This window comes from Micrasema longulum, unplaced genomic scaffold (genome assembly GCF_059751315.1).
Source record: "Micrasema longulum isolate JH-2025_06_02 unplaced genomic scaffold, ASM5975131v1 h1tg001527l, whole genome shotgun sequence".
NCBI lineage: Eukaryota > Metazoa > Arthropoda > Insecta > Trichoptera > Brachycentridae > Micrasema > Micrasema longulum.
This window is the reverse complement of record NW_028278710.1, coordinates 397876-425726: the sequence shown is the minus strand read 5'-3', so window position 1 is coordinate 425726 and position 27851 is coordinate 397876. Positions and strand designations below refer to the sequence as shown.

The 27851-nt window shown below is 31.4% G+C and overlaps 1 protein-coding gene across 5 annotated transcripts in view; it reads right to left on the bottom strand.

Annotated features, from left to right (window-relative positions):
* Window positions 1-27507, bottom strand: part of LOC148275033 (uncharacterized) — a 60911-nt gene extending 33404 nt beyond the window's left edge. For 2 of the 5 annotated variants that reach the window (XM_088236256.1, XM_088236255.1), the window contains exons 1-2: window positions 27222-27490; window positions 23219-23361 (exon numbers count right to left, since the gene is read on the bottom strand). In XM_088236256.1, the coding sequence (XP_088092382.1) occupies window positions 23219-23344 (126 nt within the window). In that variant the 5' untranslated portion in view covers window positions 23345-23361; window positions 27222-27490. Of the gene's footprint in view, window positions 1-7967; window positions 8052-23218; window positions 23362-27221 lie in introns of those variants that run through there. The other 3 variants (XM_088236257.1, XM_088236258.1, XM_088236259.1) reach the window with 3 other exon arrangements.
* Window positions 27508-27851: the final 344 nt, after the last annotated feature.

Here is a 27851-nt window from a genome sequence, read left to right as displayed (position 1 = left end):
GAGACATACAAGATACTCGACAGTCACTATAGCTGCCCAAATTTGGATCCCATGTTTGAGCTTAAACAAGATGCTCATCTTCGAGGCCACAGTCTAAGGCTGGAGAAAAAGAGATTTAATCTAAATCCACGGAAGCATTTCCTGACCCATAGGGTTGTTAATAGTCGGAATAAGCTGCCACAAGAGCTGATGTCAATGTGCAGTCTCGATGGGTTCAAGAATAACTCATATAGTGTAACTCATATAGTGTCCATGCGGCTCGACTGTGGAATCATCTCCCATCCACCATCAAAGATGTTACTACATTATCTCTGTTTAAATCACGTCTGAAGAAATGTCTCCTTTCTCTTCCTTAATCTCTCCTCCTTTCCTTTTTCTTCCTTTTTCCTCTTTTTTCCTTTTTCCCATTGAGTAATAGTTTTGATTTAAGGTAATTTGTAAACAAATACGTTTATATTTTTATATATCTTTAGCTTTTTAAATTTTTTTTCTATTGAATATGTTCTGTGACTTGAATTATAAAAATAAAACTTTTATTTTATTGGTTGGTTGGAAGTAATTGCCATTTGGCCATAAGGCCGCCAATGTACAAATAACATTATGTACAAAAAGTTAAATAAAAATAAAAAGAATGGACTAGATTTGTTTGGGAAAAGTGAAAAATGCGCCAACAACTAACGTTTGTTAAAATAGATTGAAGCATATCAGCTTTAAGTTGCTTGCTTAAATTCAAAATAAAGTAATAATTATGCCGTGATACGTATGTCTTTTTCGTACATTGATGTATTTTATTAAAATTGTTGAGGGCAACGCAATATTTGCCATATCTTAGATGTGGCTAGTATAAGAGTAACGCGTCTATTTATTATACGTCAGTGATTCAACATGTGTACTTAAATAACCGAAATATTATGTACATAAATTAAAAAGAAAATAATAGGTGAGCAATCTACAGCGTGCCGTCGAACGAAAACATGTTGTGCATACAAAAATATATGAGGCAGATAAGCGTTTACATGTAATAGGTAATAGGGAAATATCACTTACTACGAATACCGCTGAAAATATGTGAAATGATTTAGAAAAATTAATGAGGAAATTCAGCCCTACGGGAAATTAGATACAAAAATGTTTTCTTGCGCGCGGTACAAATTAGGGGATTAAATTGTAAGGCAAAGTTTCTTGAAAATGTACAAAAAAGTCATAAAAAATATTTAAATAAAAATGCACTACTTTGAACAACGTCACTGGTTCATGATATGACAGCAGTGAAGGATATCCGGTGTGCGTACCGTAAACGAACCAATCAGGAGAACTGACAGAGAAGAACCTCCGACATCCACGCGGAGTTATTTCAGAAATACAAAACTTTAAAAATCATAGTGCTGATAATACGGTATACGTATAAAAAAAATATTTTTAAAAAAAAACAAAAAAACACGGAATCATTGCATTTTCAAATTGAAAATAATAAAAATTGGAAAAACATTTTCATTAATAAACATAAAATTGACAAAAAATACGCCTTCACGAAAACATGCCATGATTAATCGTGACGTCAAGATTCAGTTTCGTCTACAATGTTCGTCATTTTTTCTTACTATTTGTTTTAGCCATTATCTTCGCGTGGGTTTTACAAAGGATTTTGACATTGCGAACGATATATTAATTGTGCATCTGGGTACTATACAGTATTTATAACCTTTTCTTTCAGACATAATACACAAAAAATAGGTGTAAAATCACTAATATATGTACATAGGATTAAATAATTCTATGAAGGGAGACTCTAGGATCAGAGGTCCGAGGTTCAAACTCCGTTCTATCCCAAATTAATTCCCACTTTCTAATAGTGAGTTATCCGCAACTCATTGAAAATGGCCCCAAAATTTAAATATTTGGGTAAATCGTGAGAATGCAATGATTTCTTTTTTCTTTTAAAGAAAATAAATTAACAATAATAATAAATAGAGATGAATTGAAGAATGCATCATGGATTTATCGGAGCAGTTAATGGAATACTTCATTTGTAATATCTGTACCTTAAAGCTGAAATGCTGGAAGTCACATTTGGTCAATTGTTCAGGAGAGTGGTTTGAAGTTGTAAAACTGTTTCACAATTTATTGCTGTTTTTTTGGATTTATAGGCTTTTGATAAGAATATTTGAGAAAAAAACAATTAAAGTATGTATTATAAAATAACCATGGGACTTTGATGTTTTTTGTTCTAACCGCCCGGCACGCGCCCCAATTCCTCCTCAGACTTTAGTATAAAAAGTAATGTAGAATATAGAATGAAAAACAATGTATTTGTACAACTTTCTGCAGGCAAAAAAAAATAAATTATATGCCATTAATTAAAAAAATAATTATTTATGAAAATAACAGGCAAATATAAATTTAATGACGTGATATTAATAACAATCGACCGTCGAAATAAATCCGACCTTCTAGTCCTAATTAAAATTCTCAACTCACTCTTTGATGCGCCTGAACTACCGAGCTCGATGAAATTAAATATCCCAACTAGAAACCTCAGACGAAACTCACTCTTTCATACCGATAACCATAGAACTAACTATGGTTTTCATTCCCCTATGCCCAGAATTCTTAGGTCTGCCAACAAACATACCAGTCTTGATTTCTTTGATAACAAGTTGTCTTCTTTCAAACGATCGCTGAATCAAATTCAATTATAAACACCTCTCTCCCGCTTCCACTCCCATAAAGTCTACTATATACCATTGAGTCTTTCTACTTTTTTAATAACAATTCTCTATGTATAAATGTGTCCATAAAAATGCCCATTGGGCGTATATATAAATAAATAAAATAAACTGCAAAGTTATGTCGTCACTTTTGCTGACAACTGTCATTCTAATCATTTTGTCCTTACGTTAACGTTAGAACAACATCAGGACATTCTGGTATTCGTGCTAAAGAACACGCGAGGTGTCTCCTCAATAACAACTTCTCCAAATCCACAAATAACCTAATCAATTTTAATAATGACTTTGATTAAGACACGAGAGTTAAAATCTTATATACAAATAAAAAAAAGTAAATAATACAGAAATATTTCATATTAAAATTAATGAATAAAGATTATTTTTTTTGGTTTTGTATAAATACAGTAACTATAATAGACATTATTATCGATAGTCAAATATAATGGTAAGCTGCATATCATTGGTACACTGAGCAGTTTTATGTCATTTTTCAAACTTTATCAAGTGATTAAATCTTCTTAATCCTCCGAGATTTAGTTTTAAAGTTAGTATGTATAAAAATCCACTAAAAGTACTTTTTAAAAAATGTTTTCTGGCAAAAGCCATTATTATATTTGGGGGTATTGGAAGCAAACCTAGATATCTCGAAATAATAGAAATTCACAAAAATTTTAATTCTGAGAACAACCTAATTAATAATCTCACTTTTGTCCACCCCTCGCCTGTATTGACGATGTTCCCTTTGCGACCCCCCTCACCCCACTCACTCTCTTAGACCCGCGTCTGTTAACACTCTCTTAGCCGAGCGATGTCTTCCCACACATTAAATCTTAGACTTAATTATTGCAACTTCCACTTATGTGCTAAATTTTAAGAAATAAATTCTACTTAATGTCCTGTCCCTCATTGATCATGTTTTCATATCTGTACTTTAGATAACTATCCATTCATATGCTAACACCTTCGATAAGTGGAAAAAAACCCCCCTGCTCTAAGTTTCACGATTAATTTGTTTATTTTTTGTTTAAATTCTATGACATTGCGAACAATATTCTGTGTTTACTATATTAGTTTTATATCACCCGTCGATGGGAGGAGTGCTCTCCCGAAACTATAGTAGTATACTGGTAAAATAACAATGTTTTATTTTCATAATAATACCTTCTGGTGTACCACAGGGTTCTCACCTGGGCCCTCTACTATTTAACCTATATACTTATGACATAAACAAATGCTTTAAATATTGTAAATTCATATCCTTTGCTGATGACATGAAAATTTACGCCTGCATTAAATCTCACACTGACTGTGCAAAAATGCAAGAAGATCTCGACAGACTTTTTCAGTATTGTAATCAAAATTTACTGGAATTAAATATTAGTAAATGTCATTCATTTTGTATTTCGCGCAAACAAACAACAATCAGCTTTCCTTACTCTTTTAATAATACCCCGATCTCTATAACAGATAGTCAAATTCGCGACTTAGGTGTTATTATTGATTCGAAACTAATGTTTAATATTCATATTGAATCAGTTCTAAAAAAAACATATAAAATGGTCGGACTTATTATGCGAGTATCAAAACCTTTTAAACATGCAGAGACATATGAAAAACTCTACAAAACATTTGTTCCTCCCCAGAATACTGTACTCCTATTTGGTCACGTAACTATAATGTAAGTATTAATAGACTAGAAAGGGTCCAACAAATTTTTTTTAAGCAGTTCGACTACCGGTTAAACATTAATTTTTCTAATCATGCTGAAAGTATGCAGTACCATGGAATAAACTCTCTTAAAAATCGAAGAATAATGTTGGACCAGTTATTTTTATTCAAATTAATAAATAATAAAATTGATTCTCCTAACCTACTAGAAAGACTTCCATTCCGTGTGCCATCTAGACCGACAAGACAAAATCTTTTGTTTTACACTGAAAACGCGTCAACAAACTATTTTAAACAATCTACAATACCTAGAATATGCGACCAATATAACAATATATTTACCGAAGCTGATATTTTTTGTGACAATGTATGTAAATTTAGGTCAAAAATTATAGAAATTTTGAGAGAAGCAGACATTTAACATTATTATTATATAAATATTTTTTTCATTTCGTTTCTTTTACATTTATTATATTGAACATAATTTAAATTATTGTATTAAGTGTAAACAATTTTTTTGGTGTGTGCATGAGTTTCTTACTCTAATATACAAAGAAATTGGCAATATATGTGTACATACTGTTTGTTTACCTAATAAAATAAATAAAATAAATAATAATTTATAATTCAATACTGTCTGTAAGTCTTGCGAAAACAGGTTCCAATTATACGACTGGACGCCGCAAACTTAGCATTCTCCATTGAGTTGGTGAAGCATAATTACAAATCTCGCAATTATTTTTTCTAAGTTTTTGGCAAATATCTCAGCAACTCCTTTAATGGAGATTTTTAAGTTTGCTTCGAATACCCTAATTTATCAGAATGTGTTGACAGCGCCTATCTCAGCCTTACACAAAACTATTTTAACATTATTAAGTTTTTTTTTTGAGTAAGTACTTATGTATGTAATATTATTTATGAAAATTATTGCACTATCATGTAATGAAAAATGAGATTGGATAAATATAAGATAAATCATAATTGATTGCAACAAATTTGATATTTTATAAAGTTTGGATCATTTAAAGTCACACCTACGCATTTACAGCCCTAGGTCAAATTATTAGAGAAGCTTAATAATATTTATAATATTTTTAATATGCCAAAATGAAAATGAACACCTCCAGAAATTTAGTTCTCTTAAATAAATTAAAGGATGTAAGTGTAAAAATAAAAGCTAAAACTGGAAGAAATCTTACAAAAAATGGACCTTTTGAATTTGTGCTACCATTTATTGTTGACGACAACAGGGCCCGCATTAAATAGAATAATAATAAAAATTTGTTTACTGTTTACGAAATTTGGTTATGTTCTTTATGATTATTTTAGTTTATATTAAGGCATGTTTCGCTTTTCATAAAATGTTTCTCTCGACACGGGACACCCAGGTGAGGGAACATTATTCTGTATAAAAAAAATAATACAAAAATTTTAAAATTATCAATTAATAAAAAATAAATGGATTACAAAAGAAATGCAGAACATTTTTGAGAAAGGAATACTTCCTAGAGAGGATTCTTTGTGTAACTTATTGTTTTAGAATTTCAAGTGATTCCGATGTTATTGCCGGGACTGTAAATATGAGCTCACATATTAAGCTAAAGAAATTGGTATGTTAAACATGATTAAATAATTATAAAATGACATGACTAGTTGTAAATAATTTGAATAACACGGCGAAATTAAAATATTTTAATTTGATATTATTAGGTCATATTTCGAGTGTGTAATAAAAATTGATTGATCACCCACACTGATTTGGTGTAACGATACTTTGGGTATTTTGAGGATTTAACCCGCTAGGGAATTTATCAGCATCGATAGACATTTCAACAGAGGCGGAGAGAACCTTATCATCATCAGTAGCGGTACAGCCCGTTGTGAGCCCTGGCCTCCTCCAAATTTGTCTCCATTCCTCCTTGCACCCCACGGCTTTTCTCCAGTTCGTCAGGCCAATCGCTCTAATGTCACTTTCCACATTATCCAGCCACCTTAATTTTGGTCTGCGATAGAGATGAATTGAAGAATGCATCATGGATTTATCGGAGCAGTTAATGGAATACTTCATTTATAAAATCTGTACCTTAAAGCTGAAATGCTGGAAGTCACATTTGGTCAATTGTTCAGGAGAGCGGTTTGAAGTTGTAAAACTGTTTCAAACGTATCTCTCCTAGTAAAAACACAATTTATTGCTGTTTTTTTTGGATTTATAGACTTTTGATAAGAATATTTGAGAAAAAAACAATTAAAGTATGTATTATAAAATAACTATGGGACTTTGATGTTTTTTGTTCTAACTGCCCGGCACGCGCCCCAATTCCTCCTCAGACTTTAGTATAAAAAGTAATGTAGAATATAGAATGAAAAACAATGTATTTGTAAAACTTTCTATAGGCAAAAAAATTAAATTATGTGCCACTAATTAAAAAAATTATTATTTATGAAAATAACAGGCAAATATAAATTTAATGACGTGATATTAATAACAATCGACCGTCGAAATAAATCCGACCTTCTAGTCCTAATTAAAATTCTCAACTCACTCTTTGATGCGCCTGAACTACCGAGCTCGATGAAATTAAATATCCCAACTAGAAACCTCAGACAAAACTTACTCTTTCATACCGACAACCATAGAGCTAACTATAGTTTTCATTATCGAAGTCTAGGCATTTACAGGGCTTATGACCTGTCATTGGCTGGTTTAAGTGGCCACTTTACACACTGTGTAACATTCACCATTCCGCCCATGTTTGAACATCCGCATTTCCTCAATTCTTCCATCTGTTGACTTTTGTGAAGTAAAAGAGCTGAAACCTTTATCACGTGGGTGAGATTCATCCGGCTGAACCAAAACACCTACTAGGCAACGCCTGAAAACAATTTTCCAATTTTTATACTTCTTCTTTTACCAGGTAGTAATTCAACAATGTTTGAGTATGACCAAATGCTTGCAGACTGGCTGGATTTTCTCCCTAGGGAGTTGTTCATATTTAAATTTATTTCAACAGAGAGGGAAAAACGTTTTTGAGAAGGGAATATGGAAGTCTAGGCATTTACAGGGCTTATGACCTGTCATTGGCTGGTTGGAGTGGCCACTTTCTTTTTCTCTTTACTGTGTAACATGTTCTCTCATTATATTTGTGAAAAACTTTAACTGGATGTATGTATTATTTTTTATATTTTGTATTCTTATATAACTATTAACAATATTTTGAGTTTGTCCAAATTTTTGTAGACAAGGGCTTGGAAGGGCAAGGAATATAGATGTTCAAATATAGGCAGAATGGTGAATGTTACACAGTGTGTAAAGTGGCCACTCAAACCAGCCATTGACAGGTCATAAGCCCTGTAGATGCCTAGACTTCCATATTACCTTCTCTTAAATGTTCTTCATCTCTGTTGTAATATGTTAATAACAACTATTGTTTTTCCTTAATAAATAAATAAAAATAAAATAGTACAGAAGAATTATATATTTAAAGGTGTACATTGTAATTAGCAGTGATGCTGTTTTGTACATTTAAATAAATAAATCAATAAAATATTGCCGGTGTTAAGGGAACTTACCATAATAATGTATAAATAAAGATTGCCAACAGAACAACAGAAAACAGTGGTGACGGCAGACAAGCTCTAATATAACTGACTACTGAATTCTAAACTAACGACTCAAATCTAAATGCAAATTAGTACGTTGTATAATAGTTCCTTTTCAGGCGCTGGTTCCAAACCGAGCTGAATAAATTACTATCATTATTAGGTGTACTAGCAGCACTAAGCTGCATGTCTACACTGCCGTCATAAGAAAGAAAGACGCATCTAACATTTTTTCGAAAATGAGTTAAATACATATTCGGAAACAGGAAAAAAGAAAATCTTCATCTTAGAACAGGCTGTGCCATGTTAGATGGAGACTATCATAAACAGAGAACACTCCGTTTTCATTTTACATTAATTGGTTTTATACAGATTCCCTGTTAAAATAAAATAAAATAAAGGATTTTTTTTTCTTCTAGTGCCTTGCCGGGTTCCCCCGATGTTGGCGATCACTACAGCGAAAGCATCAATAGCAGTCGTCCTGGCTGCGAAATGTAAAATTAGCGCAAAATAGATACATACGCTATAAAGGATAACATTACTAAATTATTGTTATTTCCAACGTCGATTGTTAAGATCACAATAAAGATGGTGTTAGTCACAAATGTAGGGCAAGGCGAAAGAAAGATCATAATCAAGGTTAATTAGAATAAAAAGGTAAAATAAATAAAACAACTTTGTTTTTAACCACTAATTTTTATTTTTCACCAGAAATATTGTTTACAGTAAATAAAGCAAACCCATGTAAACAATGGAGGCGGATTCTTTTTATAAATGACATTTTTTCAAAACAATTATCAAATTCCCTACCATCAAACATTAAACCGGCTTTCTACACAACTAATAATATAGGAACATTGTTAAAAAATCACAAAGATAAAGTCCATAAATATAATAAATCTGGAATATACCAATTAAATTGTCATGATTGCGATTCAATCTACATTGGAAAAACTTAAAGAAACTTTAATATTAGAGTAAAAGAACACTTAAGATGCTTAAATAATAATAATTTTTCTGAATTTGCAAATCATCCGATAGAAAATAATCATAACTTCAATAAAGACACTGGATTAAAAGTACTTCATATTGAAAATAATCTTAGAAATTAAAAAAAGCGATTCATAATAAGAAACAATAATTAATAACCAAATAAACAATATTTATTTTAGTCCTCTCCTGTCTTACTTCGAAAATAATGATATCAGATTACCACCCGTGTAAGAAAAAACCACTTGATTTATTGGGTCCACGTGTAGTATTAAGTGAACATGATAGAAATAAAATAAAAAGGAATTAATTCATTAGTTACATAAACCTTGACAAAGAAGCTTGTTTGCTTTGAAACCGGTCGGTAAAAAATAAAAATTAGTGGTTAAAAACAAAGTTGTTTTATTTATTTTATTATAATGAATAACCACAAAGTTAGTGCTTCAAATATAAACTTTAGAATAATAAGGATTTAAACCGAGTTGTGGTCCTGTGACTAGTGTCTAATAGTCCTTAAAATATAGCTTGATTAAAATTGCTGATCATCTGATTGTTTCTGGACTGGCTCCTGGATTGACCAGCTCATATGTATTAAATGATCAAAACACTCTTCTTTGAAGAACTGATGCAATACTCTACACACCACCGGTTGCAGATATGAACATCGTAATGACTACGATGATGGTGGTTAGTTAGATGGCAATTATTTCCCAATGACCATTTCGAAGTGTGCAGAATTCGCCACAAGATAACTTTTACATTTTAGACTAGTATGATCTTTCTTTCCCGATGTGTTAAGTTATATATCCATATCCAATGTTCGAAGATGATGTTGAGATTCTGTATCGAAATAAAGGCATGCCCAAACCTTGGTTACAAGCTTCAGTACCGATATGAAGATTCTCATTTTAACGATGTTAAAAAAATATTAAATGCCGAATAGCTCTGGCGAATATTCTTCTTAGATCGAAACCGCCAGCTCCAACATCGGTCTTCCCTCGACTCCGGTAGGCAGATGACTGCAGTCACTAGAGACACGATAAATCAACTTGTGGTCAGCTACCCTACTCTACTCCTCGCCGATGGTTGAGAACTTCAAATAAAAACAATTGAATTCAAAATAAAACTTATATCATATGTATCTAGATTTATATAAAACCAGGCAATTTCTGATTATCAACTTGGCAAAGTGTAAATTGATAAGGAGAGAGTCAATGATACATAATTAAATAACCAACGTTATGCGTGAAGAAAATGGCATTTCAATTTGCGGGTACTAGCCGCCCGCGTTTATCGTTCAATGGGCTTCCATCATGATCAGACACGATGCTGTCTTTGAAGCCATTGTGCATTTTTGGCAAAATGCACAACGATTTTTTACATAAATTTCCAATATAGCTGTCATTTTGTGAAGTTTACTAACAAAGTTAGTATAATTCTAATAAAGGCATGTGTACACATAAGTGGGCCGATGATTTATGAAGTTTTTTTTTAGACATCAAAGTGAAAGGGGTCTAAAATGTTGCATTTTGGATCACATTGAACGTAAAAATTATTTTTTTAAAAATCCATACTACTTTTGGCCCTCAACCGAAGTTTGAAGTTTGTAACTGTCTGAATATTTTGTTAATTATCTACATTGATAAAATTATTTTTTTATTCGTCATCATCATTCCCTTTCCGCACCTAATGGTGCATAGGGCACTGCATTGGTACACCGATCGCAGCGTATCTTTATAATTTTTTTTGTTACATAAAGATAAGATAATCAGTCTTACACTTGAGGTGCCAGTCCAGGGACTATGAAATATGCTAGTGTGAAAACACCATTTTAAATAAATATCTCATATCAACCATGCTGGGAATCGAACCCGAGACCTCTTGCATGGTAGGCAAACACGCTGACTATTACACCACGGGGCCAACAATTTTTTTGTTAGTAAAGATATAACTTAATCACATTACAAATTCGAACACGTTTTAAAACTACCGAAACGCAAAAATTTTACACTCCGCGGAACTGATTCCCTTGAGCGCCTGGCTAATATTGACGAAAACAATAGCTCATTAAAACAATGCTGATTTATTAGAAAACAAAATACAAGTCACGCCCTTAGACGCTTATTTGATGAGGTTTCATGCATTTTATAAAATTTAATTGGACTGATTTTCTTACTTAAATACGAAATGGCAGCCGGTTTAGGGCAAAAAGATTACTTTTTAGAAAACTTCGAGCTCTGGTTGAGGGTATCAAATATTTTTTTTAATATTTTTCGCATTTCGAGTAATCCAAAAGGCAGTTTTTTAGACCCGTTTCATTTTAAAATTCAGAAAGGATAAAAATATCGGGCCACCCTAATGTACATATTGTCGGGTTTCAGCTACATTTTACTAGTTGTGAGATGTTCCGCTTTTAAAGTCAAAAGCTCATCCCAAATCAACAATTTAAATAAAACTGCAAGTAGAAAGATATGAAATATTATTTTTTGTATTTATAAAACAGGAAAAAAAATTATTTACATTTTAAACAAAGAACCCCGACAATATCCTGTATATTTTTATGTTTGTAAATAATTACCTTATACAAAAATGCCCATGGGGCTGAACATAAAGTGTAACTATTTTGACTTGATTGTTTGTTTCAAACTCGTTTGTCGAGTTATACAGGGTGTTCTTTAAACCCTGTCGCATCCGAAACCACGGTGATCAGTATGAGCAAGCAGACATATTGGCACATTAAAATAAATTTCTAGAACGAATAAAATTTACAAAAATAAAATATTTAAAAAAACAAATGGTTGCTTACTTCTGCAGGGGAGAAACGAGGAGGGGGGGGGAGCCTGATACTCCTTCGACCGCGCGGCCGCGCCCCCCTCGCTTCACCCCTACAGAAATAAGCAACCATTTGTTTTTTGAATATTTTATTTTATTAAATACTCTTCGCTCTAAATATTTTTTTAAATATGCTAATGTCTTCTTGCCCATACTGATCATCGTCAGGGTTTAAAGAACACACTGTATAACTCGACAAATGAGTTTGAAACAAACAATCAAGTCAAAGTACTAACACTTTATGTTCATTTTTATATAAGGTAATTATTTAGGAACATAAAAATAATCACAATATTAACAAAAAAGGTCATACATATGGAATGCCCACTGCAATAATGATAAATGTCCTATCAATGTAGTTTTGAGATACTAGATGATACTATATGCTTATATATATTCTTTTTCTGTTGATTTAAATGATACTCTTATTTTGTTTTTTTTAATGCTACTATATTTTACTATTATTTTGTTGATTTTAATGATACCAATATTTTGTATATTTGATTATGTGTGATTCTTAATTTGTATAATTTTTATTTTAAAAATTATTCCTGATTATCTTTTTTGCATTGTATTCTTTGGAATTTGATTATTCATTACATTTATCTTTTTTTTCTAGATTGTTATTCTATGTCATTATAATTTGATCTAATTAATTTTACTATGTATTTTTATTGTTATTTATTGTGGCTTGACACGGGCATAGCCTAAAAAGCCTTAATAAGTTCATAAATCCTTGATTATTGAAGTACATGAAAATAACATTTTTATATGTATAAATTGTATGTATTTATTTGATATGTAATATTTTCTTTACTAACTTTGTATACTATGTGGAAATCTGTTATTAGTTCTGAGTTTATACACTATATCTGTTTGTTTACTAAAAATATGTATATAGAACTGTTGATTTCCCAAATAAAATAAAATTAAAATTAAAATTAAATTATTATAATTTAATTAAATTACAAATTTAAAAGCTTCAATTAAATTAATTTAAAATAGAATCACTATGAAAAGCGCCCTTGAGGTATTTTATTACGAAAATGGCGCTATATAAGTTATCCATAATAATAATTTAAACTAGTGTAATTTTGAATGAATAAATAAATATTTGCTTTTGAAAGTGTCAAGACAGTTTAGAGTGAAATAAAGAGCTAAACTTAGAGAAATGATGCAATAAGGTGGTGGTCGTTTTTCGTCTATGGACATCCATTATTTTCGAAAATAATAAAGAATTACAACTTTTTTAACCTTTCCCTTACGGTCCTAAAAACACCCGCGAGTTACGGTGCTGTGTAGTCACTACACATTAATAAAATAAGAGATTTAAAAAGGGAAAAATTGAATATTTATAGGGAGTGGCTTTAATTAACCATATTTAATTCAAAGATGATAATATTTCAAATCTAACTGCTGAAAACGTGAAAAACCATTGGGTATCGCTAACGACTCGGGCGAAGCGTGCACCGGCGCCAACTTCCCGAGAGCTACTGAGTAACTATATAGTACTGGACTACGTGACTGACTGAGAGTATACTTTTGATGATATTTGTAATTTCCGAAAAATGCTTTTTTGTGCCTAATAAGTACTTATTATTAAATAACAAATTATTTCAGTCGATACGTAAATGTGTAATAGAGGAATACTGAAAATCTAAACCCAATATTTATTATATTTATAAAGATATTATAGTTATTAGACGCAATGTGTACTGGCTATACATCACCGGGGAGGGAAGGTCAATAAAATTTTTAAAGTAATAAAGGTCTATGAAATACTGTCCAGAAAAAAATAACTTTTTGCTAATTATTAGTAGCATAAAAAATACTTTTAAATTTGTAACTTTGAACTCCCGCAAAAACGGTCATTCCATTTGCCACGCCCCTAATACATGACGATTCATGTTTATTTGTTCCTGGCCGTAGAAATTTGTGTAGAACAATACTACGAATCTTGATGTCACAACAACCAAGGCCAAACACGTCGTGTTTGACCAAAAACGCAACATTAATATAAAACACAGAAGCAAGGAAATGAAAAAAAAATTCATAAGATGGTTATTTATTTTTTTATTATTTTAATTAGAAAACATGCTGTCATACACATAAAATAAACCATATTATAGTCCTTAAAATATAGCTTGATTAAAATGACAGCTGTCAAACTAATGTTAATAGCGATGGGAAATTACTGATCACTGATCACGTACCGATCAAATCGATTTTATCAGTTTTTTCATGCAACCATGAAACTCTGTTTCCGAAAATTGATATAAAAACGAAAAAACAAGCCTATTATAGTGTGTTTAAGACAATTATTCACCAAAAAATAAGACATTTTTACTTTTTTCATGAACAACATCGAATGAATTATTTTTTTATTAGATCAATTTACATTGATCAATTTGTCCCATCTCTAACGTTTTTTCAAAATGATGTAACCTTGTAAGAATGTTGTTAATAATTAGGTTTATTTTAGTTTTAAAGCTGATTTTATATATTTATGTTGATTTATATGTCAAGCATTGTATTAAACAAATAAATTAACATGCCAGATACGAATGATTTTTCATGTGTCAATATAAATCACTCTTTAGACGTAATTACAAGTTATGTCGTCATTATAATCGTCATTATAATCGAGCTATATTTTTAGGACTATAGGTGTTGACATAAGTTGTGTCTGTTTTTATTCCAAATTAGAACAAGAGGATTCAACAAATTAGTCATTAATGTATTCTCCTCATTATTTTACAGAAAATTAGTTGACAACTCGTAGCATCTTCAAACTAATATTCCATATATATGTTCGGCATACTAAATTATATAATCGATATTCCACCATTTTACTGGGACAAGTAAAATTCCGTAGTCCAAATTGTATGTTGAGAAACAATGAAGTACTGTTCATCGATCAGCATAGAACAATCTGTGGCCTCAATTCGTCTTTGTCGAACTGTTAACTCAAGACAAAATCTGGGCTTTTTTGGTTTAAGTTAACAGCGATTAAAAAAAAATAAAAAAAAAGATCCGTACATTATGTAAGGCTGAGACAAGTATTATCGACAAAATCAAGAAAGGAGCTCTGCGCTTGTTTGGACATGTAGAACGAATGGACAGCGAAAGAATGGCTAAGAACATTCATTTACAATGCGAATGTTGATGGATGCAGAAATAGAGGAAGACCGAGAAAGACATGGCATGACCAAATCCAACAAATACTTAAAGATGGACATGTCAAAAGTCGGAATAATCGGCGCGCGTGCATGAGAAGATGTATGAATGTAGAAGAAGGGAGATCTGTATGCAAAGATAGAGTGTTGTGGCGTTCTATTCTCTCTGCCTACCCTTACGGTGAAACGACGTGATGGTTTGTTGTTGTTGTTACGATTTAAACGAGCACTAAATAAATAGTCTAGATCTTGTCTCGATGTCCCTTATATTTGTCAATACTTCTTTTAATTTTTTAAAATGTTTTTAATTCTTCTTTTATTGTAATATTAAAACCCTATAAATAAACAAACAGGAGTGGTAAAAAATGATTCCTATATTTTTTTTATTTATTTTAGTATTATATACACAAAATTACACGTTTATGCAAAGTTGCTTTGATTTTTGGTTATTTACCCTGTTCTAAGACAATAAAAAAAAAATATATAAAAAATAACAGTAATCAATAGTAACAATATAGTAAAAAACATAGTAGAATACATAGTAGAATACATAGTAGAATACATAGTAGAAAAACGTAGTAAAAAAAAATAGTAAAAGAAACCGTAAAAAACATATTTAGAAACCCATTAAAAAACATAGTAAAAATTAAATACATAGTAAAAGATATAACAATAAAAAATATATAAAAATGTAAGTTCATATACAAAAATAATAGATAATAAAAAAATATATATATATATAAAAACGAGTTGTGAGCCTGTGGCTAGTGTCTCGGACTCACGGACCAAAGGTCCGTGATTCAAATCCCACTCTACCCCAACTTGATACCCATTTTCTAATAGTGAGTTATTTACAACTCGTTGAAAATGGCCCTCAAAATTAAATATTTGGGTAAATCATAAGCACTCAAAAATTATTTTATAAATAAACTCCACTACGCAGCCCTGAATTGAAACTGAATTATTTAATAATGGACCTGAGTGGTTAAGGAATATCGAAATTAATTTACATGTTGATATGTCGAGGGCCATAAGTAGACTATCAAGTATAAGTGACAATGACATTGGCTCTATGTACGTTCATCACCTGGTCAGATAAGCTCCGAATGTAGGTCAGTGAGATATACAAGTACCATCTATATTTAGAGGTACTCGGAATTACTCGCATAAATTGATGTGTGCATCTAGGCGGTTTCCGAACACACTAACTGAACTAGCACCAATCACTTCCTCGGAAAGGCCATTCCATTTCTCCACGACTCGGTTTGTCGGGAAGTTCTTCCCGGCGTTGGATAAGAAGGAAGCAGTGTTGAGTTTCAATGAATGACCTCTGAGATGGCGGTTTTCATTCATAATGAACATTGATTTCAACTTGGGTACATTATATTGCTCAGATAAGATTTTGAACGTTTCAATCAAGTCACATATTATACATAGGCTTGTTTTTGAGTTTTTATATCAATTTTCGGAAACAGAATTTCACGTTTGCATGAAAAAAATGATAAAATCGATTTGATCGGTACATGGCATCTTGGTATTTTTACAGGACCTCGACTCACATGTTTTATACGTGTGTGATTCGTATCATTAATTGTAGTGCTTTCACACTTATAGATTACGCAGACAGGGTATAGTCTAAGCTTATAACCGAGTTACACAGCGGGTACCCTGCAAGACATCGGACCCTCCCAAGGAAGGTCAAGTCGCCTCATAGTGTTTAACTTTTTGTTTTGGTATTGATATTTTATATTGCTCAGTTAAGATGGAGTCACCACGCTGCCTGCGCTCCCAGTGAACTTAACCCGAGCTCCCTTAAGCGGTCCTCGTATGATTTATTTCTTAGAGAAACTATTATTTTAGTTGCTCTTCTCTGGATTTGGTACGCATACTCCAGGAGTGGACCAACATATGTTTTGTAAATTTTGAGGAACAAATCTCGGGTGATGTGAGCGAATGTTTTCCTTATTTCAGACGGAATTGGTGCGTTTGACAATTTCGAATTTACATGGATGTAATAATTTTTATTTGTAGCATTCTTTAATAATATGCTGCTTCCACTTTCCATTTTACTATACCCCCACTCAACACAGGGCTCTTGGCCTCATAGAGTTAGGGATACGTTATTATTATTTTTGTCATTGTATCTTTATATGAATAAATAAGTGAAAAAAAGTAATGCTCTAATTTTTACAGTGCGTAAGAAAATATTTTTTATGCGCAATTTTCCGTAGCATTGAACTTCCTTATTATAATAATACCAGACTGTGGCATTCTGTGTACAAAATATTCTGAGAGGATTAAAAATATCCACACATTAAACTTGACCTGAAAACAGAACGGAGATGTCACACTGCGACTTGGCAAACACTCAATGTAGACAGAAGTGATTCGCGCACTCAGTTCCTTAATATATTTCATTGATATAAGTATATCCACGATTCAAAATCAATGTGGATATCGTGGAGAAATGTTTTCATATATAACTTTAAAAAAAGATTATTAAAAAAATGTCACTAAAAAACCGCGACACGTTTGGAATTGATAGTTGCACCGTCAAGATTCATGATGATGTTCCATAAAAATTTGAATGATTGGGAACAAAGTTGAAAATTAACATGAATCGTGACGTATTAGGGGTGTGACCAATGCAATGAATGTTTTTGCGGGAATTCAAAATTACAAATTTAAAAATATTTTTTGTTATTAATAAGTAGCATAAAATAAAAAAAATTATTGGACAGTATTTCACAAACCCTTATTACTTTTTTTAAAAATTAAAAAGTGATATTTCCCTATTTTTTTTCTTGCCCTGTTGTGGTACAAACAAATATATATATATATAAAATATACAAATGCAAAATATATAAAATACAATCTTTCGAAGAAAAAAAAACCCACTAACTGACAAAATTCTCGGAACCCTAGATTTCCAAATAATCTAATTTTGCATGGACGCAATACAACTGCAGCTTTAAATCATTATACATATGTGGAGGAAAAAAACTTTAATAATCTTAAATCGTTAGTATCCAATTGACTAGAAGCCTGGAAAAGTATTGAAATTTTGAGACATGGTCTCCGAGTCTTGTTTTAGTCGAGTCGAGACTGGAAGCCTAGTTACAAGAGTATCGTAATAACGTATTTTTTAGTGCAATATATCGTGGGTATACTGGCAAAAAACTTCTCAAATCCTTGTTTTGAGAATTCAATCATTTAAGTCTTAATTTATTATATAAATAAAACACGAGTGATACTTTAGTCCACAAATTTGGAATATCCAGTATTCCAAATTTGTGGACTAAGGTATCACTCGTGTTTTATCTATATAATAAATTACAATGAACTTCCATCAAGAATTTTCACTTACAAACTTAAATGTTTCATTTAAGTTTTGTTCCAGTTTTACTCTTCTATATCTTATTTAAATATAGTGAGATATTAAGTGCTCGTTTAAGAACATGTTTCTTAATTTTATATTAAGTTATTCAAAGCTTTTAGACTGAATAAAATACCCTTAAATTTATTTTTAATACTACAGATATACAACATTTAATATGCCTTGGTGAATTTGCCAGTTTGTAGAGCGTTAAAAACTTTACAAGCCTGCATCATTAAGTCGAATCCGCATATTTTCGAGTTGACGTTTTTTGCCAGTATACCCACGATATATGTTACATATTTTTAAAAATAACATATTTGATTAGGTTCAGAAGACATAAATTGGTAGAAATTGCCATTTGGCAATAAGCCCGCCATGTACAATTCGCATTATGTATAAAAAGGTAAATAAAAAATAGATCGAAACAAAAAATGTGTCCTAATCTATTATAAAAACAATAAAACGCTTGGTACTTACAGCCAATCTGCCAAACAAAATGGATTTTTTACCCTTGAAAATAGACGCACTGAATCTGAACTATGCTATTTACATAAATTATTAAATAATAAAGTACTCTTTTAACCTACTCTCCAAAATTAATCTCAATGTCCGCGTGACAAGAAATAAGTATTGGTTCCATCTGCCAGTCTGTAGCACTAACTATGCACAACACTCTTTCCTCTATCGTTCTTGCTCTAACTATAATCCTTTTTTTCATCTATAGATATATTTTACATGCCCCTTAATTTATTTAAAAATAAATTAAGACTTATTATTTCTGGCTGGGATACGATCTCACTTACTATTTAATGATGCACACACCTGAACACTTACTCCCACACTAATACACATAAACACACATCTACACTTACTCTTATACAAATACACATAAACACACCCTTTTGTTGTAACGCAATTTAATAATATGTATGATTCTTATTTAGAAACTTTGCTGGTCTGTCTTTAAACTGTATTTTTTTAATGTTACTATATCATTGTCGACTGTTTGTTTCTTTAAAATAAATAAATAACAAAAATGTAGATTATAAGAATGAGATCTTCATCCCTACGGGAATGAGGAACTTCAGCCCTACGGGAAATTGGGTACAGTTAATATTTTCTTGCGCGCGGTAAAAATTAGAGCATTAAATTGTAAGGCAAAGTTTATTTAAAATGTACAAAAAAATGTGTAATTTTTTTACATATTAACGGCAAAAGAAATGACATGAGGTTAAGTACGGTTGATTATGAAAATAAAACGTAATCTTGTGCAAAATTCCTCACTGCGTCAGAGGTAGTTTGTTATAAAAGTTGTGGAATTTATTCGGTATTCACTGCATTAATGCCAGCAAACCGTTAAATTTTGTTGAAAGCAGAGTATTATTACTGCACGCTGGTGTACTGGTGTTTTAGAACAAGCTAATTCAGTAGTGGTATACCGGAGGACTCCGATGTTTTTAGCATTAATAGAATCCGGATATATTAACAAAATGACATTCATAACTCAATTTTGCAAAAAATGTGACATCCAGCCTTCCAGCTTTAAGGTAGAGATATTATGTTATCTTTACATTGTTATATTAAAATAAAATATATGTTTTTGTTTTATATTTCACCCCAGTGAGGAAACATTATCTCTTATGTAAAAAAAAGTAATACATAAATTGTAAAAGAAAAAATAAAATAAAATAAATATGATAGAATTGGCTTTGCACTATTCAGCCATTTTACTGGAATAAGAATTATTATTATCATTAACAATTATGTTTAAATTATAAAAATATACCTACAGTCAGGGTCTACATTCAATGCGCACAGAATGAATACGGTAGAGTGTTGTGATGCTGTCCGGTTAAGTTTAGATAAAAATTAGATGATCCGCATTCCTTCATGCAGACCCCATCTCTATACCTATGTACTTTGTCGGCAAAATAATAGTTAAAAAAGCCATAACGGTTCTCATCTATTAAATACATTTTAAATATAAAAATATATCTATGAACACGGTCAATACAACAATTTAACAGCCATAAAAATACTTGTGAAAAATTACCTAGCTACGTGTTATGTACACAAAAAAAATTGACAAACGTTTTTACTATACATTTAAATTATAAAAATGTACCATGTACCTACTCAATAGGGTATTTTCACATTTTATAATAACTATTTTCAATTCAATTTTCGAACAAGCAAAAAATTACACTAATAATGACGTTATTATTTCTTCTGCGCTATGTCAGATATTTTTTTTACAAGACGTTGTTTGCTAGAAGTGCACTCGACGGGCATGACGTGTGATGTCAAAGTGATGCGACGCTAACTGCGAGCTGTTTTGTACGTGCTCGTTTGAAAATCCGAAAATTATGAATGAAAACTTGATTTTTATACATTGAAAGTTTTTTCTTTATTTGAAGATTGTAGTCAGAATTACTTTACAGGTTATTAAAACCATAACGTGTAGACTGTGAAGATAGGATAACATTACGAATGACAATTTAATGAATAGAAAGCAGATAGCAGCTAAACTGCCGATATGTACAGAAAAACGTGTCCATATTATGTGCAGAAGCCATATTTAGTAGGCAAATTGTCCTGTTGAAGGGTGAATTTTAACTTGCGTTTGTACGGTTCCTGGGCCCTGATTACATGGGGAAGTTAACATTTATCTTCAATTTTATCTACCAAGTAAAATTAAGTTTTCTGTATCAAAAGCAGAATATGCGTACAAGTGGTACAAGATTAAAATGGTTTATTATGCACTTGTACAGTCATCGCTTTCCTATGGAATAATTGGATGGGGGGGAACTTACAACAATCATATTAAACCATTAGAAACTGTTCAAAAATTTATATTAAAAATAATGCTTCACAAAAATCGCACTTTTCCCTCTTTCCAATTGTTCCAAGAAGCTTAACTTTTAGATCTAAGACAAATATATTGTTTTCAATGTTTAAAATATATTTTTTAAGAACCAAAATTTATTTACAAGTAATTCAAATAGATCACCATAGTACCATATAAGATAATATGACTATAGTCCTTAAAATATAGCTTGATTAGAATGACATTTGTCAGAAAAAGTGACGACATAACTTTGTAGTAACGTCTAAGGAGTTATTAATATTGACACACGAAAAATCATTCGTATCTGGCGTGTTAATTTATTTTTTTGATACAATACTTGACACATAAATCAAAATAAATATATAAAATCAGCTATAAAACAAAAAAAACTAAAATAAACCTAATTTTTACAAAGTAACATCATTTTGCAAAAACGTTAGAGATGGGACAAATTGATCAATGTAAATTGATCGAATAAAAAATAATTCATTCGATGTTGTTCATGAAAAAAGTATAAATGTCTTAATTTTTTGGTGAATAATTGTGTTAAACTCACTATAATAGGCTTGTTTTTGGGTATTTATATCAATTTTCGGAAACAGAGTCTCATGATTGCATTAAAAAACTGATAAAATCGATTTGATCAGTGGACAGTAATTTCCCATCACTAATGACATAAGTTTGACAGCTGTCATTCTAATCAAGCTATATTTTCACGACATACATCAGAGTTTTACTAGGGCTGACTGTTTTCTGCTGAATGCACACCTTGGGTTGTTAGTCAGCCAGACTTTAAAATTATTAAAACTGGTCAAATACATAGTTAAATTATTTTTCATATCATAAAAAAAACGAATGCATACATTATTTATCATTTCTGAAAGTAAAAAACATTCTTACCGTTGTGTAGATTTGATTATTAATTCTTTTCACAAAAAAGCTATTATTTCAGTTTCATTTTTTTAAAACTGGCTTCTTTCTGCATAACTATGTTCAATTATACTCTTTAAGGTTCTCTGGTTTGATGGGTTTAAATATCGCATGAATTGTTTCCTTAATATATCTATAATATGTTGTAAAGTGAATTTTTTTAATTCGAAGCCATTATTAAGATACAGCAGTTAGAAGAGGCAGGTATTTGGAGCGCTGGCGCTGGTATGAGTTGCAAATTTTTTATTTCATTAAATCATAATGTACTTGAAACTTCAAACGTGTTTTTCTCAATACTATGTTTTTCAATCTTTCCTCCATCATATCTTGAGAAAGGCTTGACCGATTCACTTCAAATTTATAGGGCCGAATCAACATATATAGACGCACAGAATGATCTATTATCACCTCAAAATTAAAAATATTTCTATTGTTTTTTTAACAAAAAGTTGACAAAAAATACACGAAATTCGACATTTTTTGCTCTGAAGTCTGTCAAAAATCTAATTTTCAAAATTTTCTTTTCATAATAGTCCATTCCGTGGATATAAGCTTACAAATTAAAACACCTCGAATTTTTTTAGTATCAGATGAGCAAATCAGCTGATTTTGTGGAGGGAGTGAGCGTCCATTTTTATGAGGGAGGTGTCTTCTGAGCGCTATAACTTTGGTTCTAATGAATATTTTTAGCTAAAAATTTATATGTATACTCTTGAAACACTTACAAATAAATGATTAAAACTCCAAAGTTCTATCCTTTCATTGGGTCTCACAAAAGAAATCCCAAAAAATGCTTAAAAATCCGACCGTCAAACCAAAAATCACTTTGAACGTTCTCTATTTCAAGGTTGCGGTTCGACTTTGAAGGGTCCCAAATCATGGAACGGTATACCATTAGAACAGTAAAAATTCAGTTAGAATATTCAATACATCTTCAACTTGCGTATTATTGGTCTTGATGATTATTCAAGATTTGTGAAAATACCCCATTGAATAGCCATAAAGTGCGTTAAAAAATAAAATAGCCGTGCAAATGTACAACATCAAAATATTGATAATTTCCTGCCTGTTTCAGCCACCCCACGACAGACCTGACGCCCTCCGTCACTTCCCCCGGGACGTCGATACTGGAAGACTCAATCAGGTCTGTCCACTTGGAGCGAATGGCGGCTTGAGCGGCGAATCCGGCCATTTTCAAGGCGCACTGCTCTGAACACGGATAACTCAGGATATAACAATGTTCCGATAAGGCGAAACGCTTTACGAGTCGAGTAGTTTAAAACCAATTCATCGAGAAAGGAACCGGGGGTGATACTCAGATCCACAGTTTCGAAATAATCGGTGACCGGTTTCATTGCTTTCGCAACATCTTCAAGAATGATAACTTTATTATAAAAAAGAATCTATTTATACAAAATCTGCAATTTTAAAATTTAATTAATAAGTTAAATCGATTTGTATCGAAAACTCTGTCACATCCGAAACCACAATGATCAGTATGAGCTTTATGTAATGAAGGAGAAATCAAAAATATTTTATTTTTTTTAAATAAGGCAATGAGGATTATACTCGAAAGAAATATCTATTTTAATGTAGAAAGAATGCACAAAGAAATTGGCTTGCTCACAGTAAAGAAAAAATAAATATAATGTAGCAATTTTTTTACATAAAATAATTAAGGGGATGAATAAAATAAAAAAACAATAATAAAATTTAACCAACAATGTCATATATATGAAACAAGGGGTTTAAAAAAGAAAAGATTACCAATGAGGAGAAAAACCGAATCTCAAAACTCATTGTACAAGGGATTGAAGCTGTACAATGAGTTACCTGAAGAAATAAAGGGAATAGAAAAAATCTAAATATTTAAAAATAATTTGAAAAAATATGTTATTGAGAAATTTTGATAAAAAAATTGTAATATTATTGAATGTTTACATTAGTTCTTAAGATGTTATGAACTAACTTAATAAAGCATAAATAAATAAACAAAGACATATTCATAAGATGAAACATATACACGAAGAAAAAACTTGCGAGTGAATTCGATGGTTCGACTTTGTAAGGAAGGAAGTAATAAGGGAACGGGCGCAGCAAACTCCCATGACAACTGTCATCGAGCAGAGGCTTCTCTCTCATCAGGTTTTCGACGTCCTGGACGTCCGCTGCTGACTGTTCGTCGGCAATTCATGTCAGAACTGCGGGACGTGAACCTGACTTGAGGATGCACACGTGCTGGCAGCTGACAGAGATGTCTGGAGGACATTTTGGACACTATATGCTCCGGCTAGCGAGCAGACATGGACATGGAATGATGATACTACTTCTTAGGAACCAGTTGGTTTAATCAAAAATATTTTGATAAAATTATAAAAAAAAGAAATCTATTCAATTAAATAAATATCAAGTTTTTTTTTTATTTAATAAACATAATTATACATTTTTACAGTTTTCAAATTTCAATTATCATATTTATACTAAAACTAAAATCCCACCAAGCCACTTTCTGTCGCTTGTTGGTGGAGATTATATTTATACTAACTTATATAATATTATCTACATTTATAAAGACAATAAATAACAGATATAATTAACAGCTGGAAAAATCAGAATATACATCTATCCAGTTTTTTTTTTTTTTTTTTTTTTTTAAATACAAGAAAATATATGATAAATTAAAATATCTTCACATTAGCTACTACTCATATACAAACTTTTGATCAAGTAGCCACTCGCTTATTAGTTCAATTACTGTTATATGAATTTTAACTCTCTATCATCATTTAAGTCATGAAGATGTCGCCGAAGCATTGAAATTGGTCACGGGTAATTAAAAATTTGCAGATTTAATCACTCATCTTTCATTTTCATAATAAATCATAAACGATTGCCACCAATAATTTTCAATGACATGTTTCAATTATTAATATTAAATATTTGTATAAATACTTAGATAAAGACAGTATAAATATAATAAATACAGAAAAAAAATCTGGTCAGCTCAACATAGTACTTACTGGTGGATTTGTATAAGCTGGCGCTTGCCCTAAACTAACACATACGCATTGTGTATTATCCGTAAATAAGCCCATGGTTGGCATCGCACGGCATACGCATTATGAAAATAATCTCAGTCTCTCGCGCTGAGACGCGCTTATGAGCGTGACATAGACAACTATTGCTTTATTAACAATATTTTGAGTTTGTCCAAATTTTTCTAGACAAGGACTGGATTCGACTCCCTGGGGAGCTGTTTATATTAACATATTACAACAGAGATAAAGAACATTTAAGAGAAGGTAATATAGAAGTCCAGGCATCTACAGGGCTTATGACCTGTCAATGGCTGGTTTAAGTGGCCACTTTACACACTGTGTAACATTCACCATTCTGCCTATATTTGAACATCTATATTCCTTCAATTCTTTCATCTGTTGATGTTTGTGAAGTTAAAGAGCTGAAACCTTTATTTATGCGGGTGAGATTCATCTAATTGAATTATTTCACCTACATACTAGGCAACGCCTGAAAATAATAATAATTCAATTAGATGAATCTCACCTGCATAAATAAAGGTTTCAGCTCTTTAACTTCACAAACATCAACAGATGAAAGAATTGAAGGAATATAGATGTTCAAATATAGGCAGAATGGTGAATGTTACACAGTGTGTAAAGTGGCCACTTAAACCAGCCATTGACAGGTCATAAGCCCTGTAGATGCTTGGACTTCTATATTACCTTCTCTTAAATGTTCTTCATCTCAGTTGTAATATGTTAATATTGCTTTATTAGTTGCTAATGATATCGTAATACAATACACACAGGATGCTTCTGCGTTCGTCTGAATTTCGCTGCGATTCTTAATAGTAAAAATATAATATTATGTACAAGTATTAAGTTATGGATTAAAAACACCGGTTTTTAAATATGTAGGTATTTTCATTTAATCAAATCATGAATAGATCGATTATGTAGTGATGGCGTTTTCACAATATAGTGTAATATCAATAGAGTGTAATTAAAATGCACAATACAAATTATATCGGAAAAAATATGTATACACACTTATTTATAAACAATAAATCTTGTTTATTTGTATACTTAAAACAATCTACACAACTTCGCAATCTATTTCTAGAGTAATTGACCATAAAAAAAAAAAATTTTAAAAAATTTTAAAAAATTGCCCCTTGTTCTTGGAAGGACTATAATTAGTAGAATGCAACATTTTGAAAAATGATTTGAAAAATATAAAATAATGAAACAAAGTATTTTAGTAAATTAATATTACATTTTCTTAACCCATTGTATTTTTTTTCATATACACAACCCTCTAATCCAACACCGAATTTGAAAAAAAGATAGCGCATTTGTTTAAAATTGAATACGTTTTTTTAAACCAACATCCTGTAGATTTTTAATGCGTTAGTTTGAGTTATCTGAACGCGCCAGCTTAAGTTAAACCACCAGTACACAAGACAGATTTTTCAAAATAAAGCAAAATTATAATTAATTTAAAAAATATTTTATGAAATATAAGAACTGACCAACTCTACATGTTTATTTTTTTTACTCCTCTTTGAATGAGATCTCATTTGAGATGCAGGTAATCCAAACAAAATTCTAGAATTGTTTTTGTAAAATAACTAAACGTCCTTGAAGTATTATGTAATGAAAAGAGCAGTTTATAAGATAACCATTGTAAATAATGGAAATAACGAATAAAACTACCGATTTTAATACAAAAATCATTAATTAAACATTTGACTAAATAAGTACATAGGTATTTGAATACTTATTAAAATAATTCCTGACTGATATAAGAAAAGCTTCTAGTTTTTTATCATGGCTTTTAAAAAATCGGGAAGGAGATAAGAACGAATTTTTTAAATTTCCTACTTTATTTTAGAAGCATAAAAGTTTGGTAGACTGATTTCAAAAATATTATAAGCATCCTAAGTTTTGACAGTATAATGAATTGCGAATTTTATTAGGTGCTTATGACAGGTGATTTACGCATAAAAATTAATTAATTAGATGTTAGCAAATTACAAAAATACTCACCTTTTTCGGGCTGTTTAATTTAAACTCTTAGATTGTAACAGGCTTGTTTGTAATCAAAACTAATTTGTACGTGAAATGTCATTTGTATCGATCGCCAAAACACTTAAAGAGCGATTACTTCGCGCGGAAGTTCTGTCAGTAATTCGCGAACACAAAACACTGAGCTATCCTTCCAATTGAGATTTTTAGTGATCAATTCACTAGTCATCCCTTTATATTATAACTGTGTAGAAATATAACCCCGTCCTTCGCGCCGGCCCCCCGTCACTAAATTCTAGAAATGTTCACCGCAGATTATATAGTACAAGCAGGGTTGCCAGATTGGATCAAGCGAAAATAAGTAGATACAGAAAAATAAATCGGTAGATTTCGGTAGATTCAGGGGGGTGAGGAGAGGGGGGGAAATAAATATGACAGTTTTTCAAAATTAAAGCGCCGTTTCGCCAAAAGGGCTCTCCATAGTGCGGGCCTAAGGCGGTGGCGACAGCGGGCGCGTTAATTTCAAACCTACGAAAACGTATTAGAAACGCCACACATGGGGTCATAGTACGAGGCCTGTGGCGGGCGCGAAAAATTGATGTTCGAGGCAGGGTTGCCATTACTACCGATTTTTCGGTAGATCTACCGATT